The sequence below is a fragment of the Corvus brachyrhynchos genome, unplaced genomic scaffold (assembly GCF_000691975.1).
Source record: "Corvus brachyrhynchos isolate BGI_N302 unplaced genomic scaffold, ASM69197v1 scaffold26, whole genome shotgun sequence".
NCBI lineage: Eukaryota > Metazoa > Chordata > Aves > Passeriformes > Corvidae > Corvus > Corvus brachyrhynchos.
In genome coordinates, this window is record NW_008239324.1 from 13,886,586 (window position 1) to 13,899,777 (window position 13,192).

General features: G+C 38.0%; 1 protein-coding gene across 1 annotated transcript in view; it reads left to right on the forward strand.

The window, feature by feature from the left end:
* ZNF507 (zinc finger protein 507) overlaps positions 1–10,145 on the forward strand; it is a 17,623-nt gene extending 7,478 nt beyond the window's left edge. The window contains 3 exon segments of the mRNA XM_008638814.2: positions 317–431; positions 5,840–5,974; positions 6,102–10,145. Of these exon segments, the coding sequence (XP_008637036.2) occupies positions 317–431; positions 5,840–5,974; positions 6,102–6,465 (614 nt within the window). The 3' untranslated portion in view covers positions 6,466–10,145.
* The last annotated feature ends 3,047 nt before the right edge of the window (positions 10,146–13,192 follow it).

A 13,192-nucleotide genomic window follows, 5' to 3' on the forward strand; every position in this document is an offset into this window, starting at 1 on the left:
ACAGGATTTTACCCAACTGCAGGGAGAAGGGAAGTATCCGCATAGAGAGAAAGAATGTGTTTTCCTAAAATTTTAATAATTCCAGTAAATGTCAGGGCAGATGCAGAACAGCATGGTAAAATAAACCATACTTTTATTATCTCTGTGTTTATTGCCTGTTTAATACTTCAAAAGTATTAATATTTATTGACGTTCAAAACTATTACTTTAAAATGTTAATTTGTGTTTCTTAATTCAGTTGTGATGAAATTATAATCTGAGAATTCCTTACGATGCTGAGCACAGCTCTCTAAAATAATGGATTTTGTTTCAATAGGAAACAAGTCTTCAGTTCAGAAGCTGTTCAGGTGTGATGTCTGTGACTACACAAGCACAACCTACGTTGGTGTCCGGAATCACCGGCGGATTCATAACTCTGATAAGCCATACAGGTGAGTGCCAGCCACTGCTGGCTGGTGCAGGGCCTGCCTTACCTCTGACAGGGTTGCTGAACTGCTCATACAGTTGGGAAAGGTGGTGGTAAAGAACTGCAATTGCATTATTTTACTGCTAATTTGAAGGAACCACACTTGCTGGTTGAGTCAAACTATGTAATTAAGATTTGCCAATTTTTCCAGAGTGCATCTTTTGCTGTGGCAGTCTACTAGTTGTTTTAAGTTTGAAGCATTCACATGTGGAGAGGAAAATAATTATAATATTGCACTTTGGCCAACAGTAATAATATATTTCTCAAGAGTCCTTGCACACCTAAGTTCATTTTGGATTTGCTTTGTTGCAAAATGTTCTCCATTGTCATATTATTGCTTTACACATCATGCTACAGAGTGTGGCAAAATTCTGCCCTTGTCTTGTCACCAGCTGCCTCATCTTTTTCAAACAATAGTAACATCCTCACTTAGGATCATATTTTGTAAGTTTTCTACAAGGGTACCATATGGATTTAGAGAGAAACTTGGGTATCTAAAATCACTTGTAATACTACAGCTGAGGTCCCCAGCAAAAAAAATTAAATCCTGCATTTTCCTATTGGTTGCTGCATAAATTCCTGCAAATTCAATCTCTGCTAATTCAGTGTGGATCTCTGTCCCTCTCTAGTGGCTAGAAAATAGATCTGAGTCAATAGACTCTCAGCAATGCATCTCTATCTTTAATGTAAATTCTGGAAACTCAACACCTTGAAATGCTGAGCTAAGCCAGGGACTTTGTCTTTTGGATAAACAGACCCAGAAGATGTGTTGTATTTTGATTTGTGCATTATAATGACACCCCATAACATCGGCAAAAATTCATAAGATGTGTACTCAGAGAGCAAGTGCGGAATACAAATAGATTGTTTTTCTCCTCAGAACTTTCACTATTACCATTATTTATTACTTAGTGGGGTTGGAGCAGCAGATACTGTAGAGTGTCTTGTACGTGGTAGTTTTCAAATTGGTGTGAGCAGCCTGTTTTGATTTAGGAACCCTTGGAAATTTTCCACTGGCGATACAGACTGCTGCATACTAAATACAAACCTACCCATCTGCCTTGCTTCTCTTACTATTTTTTCATAAACCCCTTAGACAAATCTGAAAACCTGGCAGGATACTTAAGCCACAATCTGAAAACCATAATGATCCAGTATTTATGGTATTTCTCCTGAAACGTGAATTCCTCAAGCCTTCCATAGTATCAAACAGCAACCTACTATATTGCTGCCATTCTGAGAGCTGTAAACGTTTTATTATTTGTTTGACAACATGTGCTGGAAACTAAGGTGTACAGCCTTAAATGATATGTTTTGGTAGATTTGATACGTTTTGGATGTTAATATTGCACAATTAAATCCTTTCAAAAATACAGTGAGTATTCTCAGGCTAAGTATCCTGCAGTCTCAAACTGTTTCACGCTATAGATCAGACTTTATAACTGGACATTTTATCATTTCAAAAAAGAAACATCTGAAGTTTTAGCGAATACATATAAGAATTTTAGCTGAGCTTTATGGTTTCTGTTTTAATATGGTAGATACAGGAGGGTTGTGTGGTAGTATATTGATATTTCTTAATAACATGTATTGGTTTTATACAAAGACACTGTGACAGAAGTAAAAACAGAAAAGAAAAATTTAAATGGCGTGATGTGACACACTTAGGGCACTTAAACCTGAATAGGTTCATCTTGTCACTGACTTCTTTTTCAGCAATAAAGCCCGGAAACTTGGATGTTTTATTACTAGTTTGGCTTTTACAATGTCATGAGAACATTGCTGTTGCATTAAGTACAACACACATTCTTGAAGAGCAAAGCTCTTGTCTAAATACACTCCATCCCCTGCAGCTCTTAGGGTCACATTGTGCCTTTGGTAGGGCTGCACCCAGTCACCTGCATCCGCACTTCCCTTGTACTCAGTGATGCTTACCCACATCAGCAGAGATGTACGAGAGAGATTTCAGGAAGAAACATAATCTGTATGCCTAGTGATGCTTGCTGAAAGGTGGAGGCTTTTTTGGGCTGCAGATGATTCTCACTGCCCAACAACTGCAGGTCAGTCATTGCTTGGACTTGTGTAAATATTGTTAGTCCTCAGCTGTAGTCTTTCTAGGTGCCTTTGCATTCTCGTAGATTTGGGTTTGCAACAGTGTCAGCAGTGAATTGTCAGATTAGTTCACTTGTTGTTGTCTCTTCAGATGTCGCGTGTGTGACTTCGCCACCACAAATATGAATAGCTTGAAGTGCCACATGAGGCGGCACCCCCACGAGCATCAGGCAGTGCAGCTCTTGGAACAGTACAAGTATGTAACGGGGCTCATGTGGCAAAAAGCTCTGACAGCGGGGATTTTGTTATGTTAAAGCAGTGTTCAGATTCTATTACCTTCCCTCCTAGAGTCATTCTTTGTTCTACATGGTTGTTTGGGGTTGTTTGGGTTTTTTCGAGAGACGTTTGCCATGGCATTCCCAGGTGATGCTTCTGCTGGCTGATTAAACATGTCTATGACTTCCCTCTGGGAGAGTATTCAGCTTTTGCTTTCCAGAATGTGGTGGTTCCACACAAACTGCCTAGAGCAAGTAGTTTCTGGGCCATGTTAATTACCTAAGCATGCCTGGAATTATTCGGGAAATTGTATGTGCCAAAACCATGCTGTGGCACTTCTAACATTTAACATTATACATGGGTAAATTCCAGTATCCGGGAATGTTCCCTGGCTTTGTTTAATATCCCAGTCTAGGCACAGTCTTTGGATGTACATGTCAGTTGGAATCCAGGTGGGCATTGCCTAGTTAAGAATTAGTATGAATAGTCATTAAGTGATGAGTGTCCCTTATAGTCTGTCCATAGATATGAGTGGTGTATATATATGTGAGAAGGTTGGCATAAATGTGTAACTGTCTACTACTAATGTGCAACAAAAAAATGAAGCTGGGAAAGGAAAGAAAATTGTGAATATTCTGAATATTTCGTCGTGGAAGATTTCAAAAGCAATATGAAGAATCCAGATAAAGCACACTCACATAAAGATTTCTTCTCAAGAAAAGCTGCTTCCACAACTTAAACGTGCTTCCACTGCATTCTTCCCCAAAATGTTCCTAGAAATATTAAGTTCTATTTGCTCAGCTGTCATACTTCCCACACTATTGCTGAGTGCTCTTCATATTACCAGAGATTACTGAAAACCTCCACACTTTGGTCCCTGATCCCCAAGGAATTAATCTATCCAAAGCTGCAAGATAATTGTTTCCTCAGTGTGTCAATTTAGAATACACCTGAACAGTAAAGTTTAATTCAGCACAAGTCAACCAGTAGGGCAGGTCATGCTATGGAATTGAAAGCCTTACACTACTAAACTCCATGGTAAATAATTTTGTTTCTCTGAGAAAGTGTTGCATATACTGTAACTACACTGTAAGTATATGATCATTAACTGTAGTGCAGCATGCTAAAAGCCGTTGGAGTTTCTGTCTGATTTGAACTGTATGCTAAAATAGTCAGCAGTATTTGGCTCACAAGATACTGTTCTCAGCAAAGTAAATTTTATTAGTAAATCACCTGAGTAAATTAATGAGCGTCAAAAAATGAGAGTATTTAAAAGGGGATAAAAATGGACACTGGCTTGTGGCTTCATTGACTGTGTTCCCAAACCACTGACCAAGCAGTGTTAGTGACACAGAAAAATCATATGTATGGTAAGACTAGCGGGCACATTAAATGGAATTAAGATTATTTGTTGATCTTTGTGTTTTACAAAAACAAATTATTTTGGCCTAATTTTATCTATAAATTAACTATAAGGTCTGCCTTTTATGTAATGATATATTTTGTTACAGCCTTATTAGAGCTATTATTCCCAATCTGAGAATGCGCCCACCTATCTTTGAAAGCATCCATTTTCTTTGTAAGGGTCCAAATTAGAAGGAAAAGGGACAAATAGGATCCTACATTCCAAATCAAGCAGTAGAGAAAAGTGAGCTAGAAGGACATGCCTTTTGTTCCCCAGCAGGACAGAATTCTCTTGCTACATAAGCAAGGTAATGTACCGTGCTTTCACTTCACTTGGGAGATTTTTGCTGTTCTCCATAGTCTTCTGTTGAGCAGAAACAGTTTCCTGTATGTGATTATTTGCAGGGCATTTAAGGACTATACCCTACTGTCATTAAGAAAAGTCGTAAAACCTTACTGAATTTAGTGTACAATGTGGTTTCACGTAGGCCTTCCTGGGTTTCCAGGTTATATTTCTGAAAAGGGCTTAAAAACTTACAAAATCATACTTGTATTGTGGTCATTTTAACAGATTCATCATAGTAACACACTGGGATCCCATTGCTTGAGCAGAGATGCATTCCTAGTTACAATTTATTAGAACAAGGTCACCTTTGATTGATTCTGATCTTTTCCATGGGATTTGGGGAACTGAATCCTTCCAAAGCAGCAGGTAGCTGAGCAAAGTAGCTTTTTTTGTCCAAAAGACAGATCCTGCTCTGAAGTGAGGTGATGCAGTATCACTCATCCTCTTCATGCTGAGGTGACTAATTTATCATCTTAGAAAACACAGAGAAAAGCCTCCTCTGATGTATATCTGTGCATGAAAAGGGTTATACAGGACTTGATCAGTCTTGGGGTTTTTTTGTCCATAAATACACACTACTCTCTCTCTAAATAGGATTTAGTCTTCAAGATTTTGTTCTTTACTGCATAAGATGGTGTTTTACAGGGAAATAGAAAATTTAGTGTTGTGGTACCGGAGCTGATGGAAAACTCTATGGGGAAAATGATGACTTGTCTGCATCTTGATCTGTGAATATATTCAGAACGTGACCTGTCCTCAGCAACCTGCTGTAGCTGATCCTGCTTGAGGGGCTGGATTGGACTAGGCAACCTCACGAGGCCCCTTCCAACTTCAGCAGCTCTGTGATCCTTAATAAACTACTACCTTCTACAGCAGGAAAGACTTTATTAGTTCAATTGACATAATTAGTGCTAATTACACAGCTCCTGCTTGGTTCAGAGCAATGGCAGAGAGCTCACTACCTCCCTGCCAGATGTTTCTGCACTTGTCAGAAATACTGCATTTTTGAAGAGCTTAAACAGTTTCAACAGGCCAAACAGATAAGATTTTAATTCAGTTGTTTAAGAAATAAAAAAAATTAGACTTAAAAATTCTCAGACCCTAAAAATAGTCTTAAGTTTCAGGATGAAACCTTGCAAAGTAACGTGACTGAGTTACGGAACTGAAAAGGGGGACCAAGAAGGTTCACATGGATCTCTCTGCTTACTCATCCTTTTGGAAAAACTAAATCATTACTCAACTAATAAAATTTAACTTCTAAATGTTTCTTTTTCCTTCTCCATTTTTTCCCCCAGATGTTCTCTCTGTGGATATGTATGTAGCCATCCTCCATCCTTGAAGTCCCACATGTGGAAACATGCAAGTGACCAAAATTATAACTATGAACAAGTGAACAAGGCTATTAATGATGCAATTTCACAAAGCAGTAGGTATGTCTGATTTACTGTCAAGCCCTGTTATCTTTCAAAAGACCAACCCTGATCTAAAATAAAGTTCCTATTAAAAAGTAACAGCTGTATATTTTAATACTTGTTTTTGTTTTTATTATTATTTCAGATTTCAAGGACAGCTCACTGACAAAACCTTACTGGAAGGCACAGATGAAAGTACAGTACCTATACTAGGAAGTTCAGACAACTTGGTGTCTTTTACAGAGTCAGTTAACCAGACTACAAATGAAATTTCAGGTTCTGATGAAAATGAAAAACCTAACTTGATGAATACCTCATGCAGTTTAGAAAAGAACTCCACTCTACCCCATCTTGGCACAGAATACTGTGTTCTTCTCTTCTGCTGCTGCATTTGTGGTTTTGAGTCCACCAACAAAGAAAATCTGCTGGATCATATGAAAGAACATGAGGGTGAAATCATAAACATCATTCTAAACAAGGACCATAGCACGGCTCAGAATACAAACTAGGTGAAGCAGTAAGTTAAGAGAGGATTTCCTACAGTGAATATTTTCTTTCTTTGCTAATTTTTGCCTGAGAAACTTGTTAAAGAGAAGAATTGCAAGCAAAACTTGATTCCCTATCCTGAGTTCGTTTCAGTAGGAGTACAGTGTTTTAACCAGGGCCCGATGAATCATTTAAGAGATAAATACAAGGTGTGGAGAATAGAACGATCCATTTTAACCTGTTACTTCTTTATATGGTGCCAAGAATGTAGGATTGTTGGTTTTTTTTCTTTTCCTGTCAGGTACTAGTCAGTAATAATGCATCAGCACAGTACTTTAAAACCCAAAGGTGTGAAAGCTTTGAATCACTTGAAAAGCTTTTATCTTCCTCCCTCTTTGTTGTTTTCCAAGTAATTCAGCAAAGAACTTTTTTACCCTCTTTTTTGAAAGATGATCTGGCAACTGATCAGATAAAAATGTTACAATATGATCTTGTAAACCTCCCTGCCTGGATTCTGGAAGGTGGGGCGACGGGAGGTGGGCCAGGGCATGTGTGTGTTGCATGCACACACAGGAGTTCCATTTTTCCCAGCCTATTTTTAGGTCCTTACAAACTCCCAAGTCATTTTTCAACAAAGACTGCCATCCTTTCCATCGATTTAGAGCAGCAGGAGGTGAAGGGCCTAGAAGCATTTTGTTAATAAGTGTTTGTTTGATTGGATCCTAACTACAAAACTGCTGTCTTTTCAACTCATAGTGCGTAACAGATTATTTTTTGTAACAATAACCTTGTTGTTTCTTCATGCTTTTCTTGACACATTCAGCTGAATTATTTTAAAAGAGAAAAGCTTATAATGTCACTTCCTTTTTTTGGTGATTATTTTGCTGTATGGATGAGCAGTGTTTTTAATGACAACAAGATATTAACAATAATTGCCACAAAGTGATGCAGATTAAATCTATGTAGATTCCAAAAGATGTAGGTGAGCACAAATTGAGATTTTGAGAAACGCCTACGTGCTTTGGCAATCTTTGAAATGCCACTGGCTGGCCAAATTTCCCACTTGTCTACCAGAGCTGTAACTGTAGAAATAATGAGCTGAAAGATAATTTTCGTGTAGAAAATCATATTTAAAAAAAGACATGGCAAACAATGTCCTAAGCCAAAGCTGTATCCAGTCACTTATAGAATAAATTTTACTAGTGCCTATAGTAGAAATTGATAAAGGGAATTAAAGATTACTTTGTTGTCTAAGGAACACATAGAAATCTCACCCTTATAAAACCTTTAGCTTCTAAAATTACAGTGTGGGGCATTTTTTGGTTTGTTGTTGTTTTTACAGTTACAGCAGTTGGTAGTAGTAGATACTCATCTGTGTATCAGTGTGGAATATTATTATACTGGCTAATTAACTGACAACTTTGTTAAGGTTATAAGGTTGGCTACTTAATTTTTTGAAAGTTTCATCAAGGGAGGTAGTAGCACTTCCAAAGAAGCCCTTTAGCAGCCAGATTTAAACTTTCTAGTTCGGCATGTATTCCTGCTTTTAGTGAATGGCAGACGCACAGCAGCTTGCCTAGCGCTGAAATGGGGATGCAGTGACCTGGATTTTAGTAGCTCAGTACTTATAAAGTTCCTTACTCTTAGGAAAACAGTGGTTTCTGTTCCTTTATTTACACCTTTCTGCCAGCAGAAATCAGCTGCAGCTGTAAATGTGAGAGGCTGGCACATGGAGTGTCTGTATTGTGCTAGCACTGCCTGGAAGTGGCAACCAGGAAAAGAAAACAGTAACAGAAGTCACAGCTTCATTGAAGCAGCACAAAACGTAGAGGCCAGGGTAAAAGCACTAAGACTTGAAGTACATTTGATATTTGTTTTCAAGAGATTCCTCAGTTTGACGACTTCTTTTGGGTTAAATAGATACTATTTTGCTGATAAATTAGATAGCAGAAAGTACACATTTGACTTGAAGAATTGGTCAGGATGTAAGGTCAAAGCATTTTTGTGTTGAATTTTTGAGATACTTTAAATACATATGTGAAGTTAATTATACATTATTTTCAGTTAATAGTTATTTTTCATATTCCTACAGATGGATTTTACATTTGAAAAACACATTATTTATTTACATGATCCCAAATTCAAGTGGAGATAATGAACTTTTAATGGGATATTCATGCTGTCTTACTGACACTGCTATTTTACCTTCAGCATAGAATTAATGTGAAAATACTGCATTATCTGGAATATATCTCAACTTCCTCATTCAGAAATCCCACTTGTTGGAAAAATTAAAGGACAGTGAGATCCCTAGTAATGCTAAACTACCAGTCAGTATTCACAGAAACAATATTTACCACACTGTTATTTTTGTGTAATTATGTAAAAGTTGCTCAGCTAGTGAAAGATAAAAAATGAAAAACTTTTATTCATAAGCTAAGAAGGAGATGGCAGTGAACCAAGACTTAAAAAGCCAGTAACCTTGAATGGAAACGAACAGCTCTGGTGTATGTGGAAGCCACACTTGCAGCACTCTGTGCAGTGCACCAGGAATCAGTGTCATGGGATTACTAAGCAGGATGTGTCTATTCACAGTTGTTCTTTGCCATCCTGTTGCTTTGTTCTTTTTGACCATGTGTTTCTGTAAAACAGTAGAAAGCTACTTGTCTCTAAAGTCCATTATCAATCCTAACAAATGCCAACAAAGAATTCTTTCCCATATGCACAGAGATTTACTTTTTTTAGCTGTCTCCATGCTGCTTGCAATTAGTTACCCACTCACAATTCCCATGGACTTTGTCAGAAGTTCTGCATGTGAAATAATTACAGACATACAGTTTTTCTGAAAGCAAATTGTTTCTCAGGTTATCTGCTTTCAAAAGTGTATGGTTGGCTTGGCTGCATGTTCTGTAAGGGGTTTTAAGCACATTTCAAAGTCACTAACACTGCAAATTTCCCTTTTCTTTAAGCTTTTAAACTATTTTGTCTCTTCAGTCACAGCACTATCGGTGATCAGCTATTCACGTGCTGTTTGTTTAAATTAGATTTTATTCTGTGATACAAACTGTAACTTGCAGCTTTTTTTGCAATGCCTATACTTCCACTAAAGAGCAAACTTCATTCATACTTGGCTGTACTGAAAAATAGGTGCATATTTCATCTTCCTGATTAATGCTTGGCCTGGAAAAATAGAGTGGGATTCAGTCAGAGTTATTGTATTTTCCTCTTTCATAAGCACTTATTTAATCATTTGAAGAAATGTACAGTTGGTGCTCAAAGTAACATTTGTTAAGATATATTTAATAGAAATTTACATTTGCATTTGATATTCATGGACATGGGTACATGTATTTTTTTAAGAAAGGTATTGTAACACTATGGCACTGCTTTTATAGCCAAAGTATAAAAAAATTTAGAAAACTGACATGTAAAGACTGCAGTTAATTCTGATACTGTATCTTATGAAATAGGATGAGTTTTGTTTTATAAAGTTATCCAGCACATTAAGCTGCATGCCTTAAGCTCTCTCTAGGATTGTGTTCCTGATAGGCAACTCTTTGGAACTATGAAGCAAAGTCTGTAGTACTACTTTAACTACCTTCTGGAATACTGTACAATGGTAGAATAATTTATTTTGCTTTACAGGAGTTTGTCACGTATTGACTTTAATATTGTATTTTGGTAATAAACTTTTTTTGTTAAACGCCTTAGTCACTTTTATTTGGCCTCTATGAAATATGAATATGGAAAATCCAAACACTGAACCAGTGTTCAGAGAGAGGGAAATCAAAAAGTATTTGAAATACTTTACTGCCATTTCTTATTCTTGTATGAAATTATTAGTATTAGTTGTTATTATTAGTTTTAATACTGCTAATACAAGTTTTATCAAAGTAAAGAAGAAACATGAAACTATTAAGTAAAAATATTTCTAAGCCTGCAGGCAGTTAGGGTGGCACCATGCTGGAGGAAAGAACTGCAAATTCATAATGAAACTAGTGAGAATTTTTTCCCTTATTTAAATAAGAGTGAAAGCCTTAAACAGCTTTTTTTCAGGTGATTGACTTTTGCTTTTCCATCACATAAGCTAAAATACATCTTGAAACCTATTTTCAAATATACAGCATATTTCTTGGCTTTGGTGGAGCTTTTCTTCCCATCTTTCTCAGGAAAAAAATAGTTGGTGTTGCTGGGGAGAAAAGAGATAGTATGGCCAGAATACCCACTGCTGGTATCAGCCTGGTTTACAGTTACATAAACAAGCAATCTTTCGCCATTTTCTTGTTATTATTAGGGCCCCGGGCCAACTATGTTGAAATAAAAGCTGGAACTAAAACGGGTTCAGATGCAACACTACAGAATGCTGTGTCATGCAGCTTTTTCACATTTCCTCTAATGCAAAACCTGGGAAAAAAGCTCTCTCTAGTAGGATGTGACATTCAGGTATGATCCTGTTCACTGGGCTAAACACCTCCCTCACTTCAGCTGAATAAAGCACAAGACCCTCATCAGAAGTTTCTGCCCCCCCATAAATACCCTGGTTGTGTGTGATCACAACTAGGACTGGACCCGGGCTGGCTGGGTCCTGTGATGACTGTAACACCCCTGGGAACTGGGAGAAAAGGAGCAAGAGCCGCGCCACACATCAGTGGGATTTAATCACTCTGTCCTAGATCTTTGGCAAGTGTGTAGGGTTGGAATTGCTGCAGAAAGCTGATGCACCCCACTGTGCTTTTGTTTTGCATCCCTTCTGGGCATGTTTGGAAAAGAGCTGTCACACTGAGCCACTCAGGAAGGGAGACACCATTAGAACTGATCTGACCTAAGATTAGCTGGGTAACGAAATTCACAATGGGTAAAACTAAGATTCTTTTGCCCAAAAGCAAAAACCTCAGGACCCAGACAAACTTTGAAAGTTGAGAAAAGACAGAAGCCAGAAATTTGGCATTTGCCACACACCACACGGCTGCTCAACGGCAACTCAAAATACTGCAGGTTTAGACTTAAAACTTACTGGGGCAGAACTTGAGTCTTCCTGCTGTTCTAGTTCATGGTGGCTCTTTCTACAGTACTGAACGTGGCAATCCAAGAGAAAATGCAAATAAATTAAATCTCAAGTTTCTTCCAACCATTTCCTGTGCGCAGCGGTTAGTAGATGTTTGGCATTTGCTGGGATTATGGATAGCTGGGTACTAACACGAAGACTTCGCTACTCGATCTAGTTGGAACAGAATGAGCAAACAGAATATTGTTAAATATCCTTGTGTTATTTTGGCAAGTAAAAAGCCAGCATTGCAACAGTATTGTAACAATACAGTAATGATACAATAATCAGTATTACTGATTGCAAGCCACAGTCTGGTGAATTTTAATTTACAATTTTCAGATATTAATATCAATCTGGAAGCTCTTTAGTTTTTCTGTATTCTCATAACTTGAAACATTAAATTTCTATCAACGGACATTTTGCCTAAATAATAAATTGCTTCAGTGAGAATATGTTAAACAATAACTCCATTTTTTTTCCTAGTGCTGTACTTAAACATTTATTGCAACAGGAAATGACTTATTAAAATATACAGAATTGAGGAAAAATGCATTTTTTATTTCCCCTATCTAATCTTCTGCTATTTAAAACTCGAACAATAGGTGTTAGTATTTCAAAAGGAAGGTGACAGCTGAACATTTAGATACATTAACAATTATAACAATTATATATACATTTACATTAACAACTTTGTAAAGCTGTGTAGGTTTGTATATTACACAAACTTTTTAGTTCTAATAACACTGTTCTGCAATGTAGGTTGTGTTAGTACTTCAGGAATGTTAGTGAGATTTGTACTGCTGGTCCTGTGCAATCGTTCCCACAAAATGGAAAACTTAGCTGAGCATAGTGACTTACCACATACAAATCCATTACATCCATGCATGGTGTCATAAAACACAGGAGAATTAAGTAAACTCCCGCATTCTCAGGGATTTTTAAAGCTCTTAACCGATTATGTTTTCTAAACCATTTCTGTAACCTCTTGTTCTTGTAGAATTTACTTTACATTGGCCTCTTTACAAATAGTGGATAAGTAGAACCAGCTTTCTGTGATAGGACCTGGAGTCGGTTTGTTGGTTATGGCTTCATGGGGCATAGTTTTTTCTACTATAACTAAAGACAGTGCAAATAAAACTTACAGAAAAGAATTATTGCAGGGGTAGGTTGTAGCCATTAAGTAGAACAAAGTCTGGTATTGCCGTTATCTTCCGGCTACAAAAAGTCTTTTCCCCCTTTAAACGTTTATGGTGCAGTTAAGCAAGAAATACAGTGGAGCTTATAATGAGTTGAACAGAAGACGCAGCTCTAATTTCAGTTTTTAAATCACACATATATGGTACGGTATCGGGAGGGCGGATGGGGCGGGGGAGGGTGATGTGAAATACATTAAAAAACACTACAAATAAATTCTAGGGCACTATTTTAGCACAGCATCCTCCCCGCCGGCTGAAGCCCAGCGGGACAGCGCGACCCTCGGGGGGAGCGGGCCCCGCTCGCGGGCCCCACAGCCCAGTTCCCAATAAGGGATGCATCAATCTAAACCCTCACCGTCGCTCGATGTGCCGGATTTCCGCCGCACGCCCGCCCTGGGGAATTCAAACCAGCGATGGAAAGGCAGTCGGGACGGGGGGGCTGGGCCTGTGACGGGCGGCTGTGCCCGCCCCGGCTCTCGGTCTCCGCCCAGCAGGGCCGAGCACCCG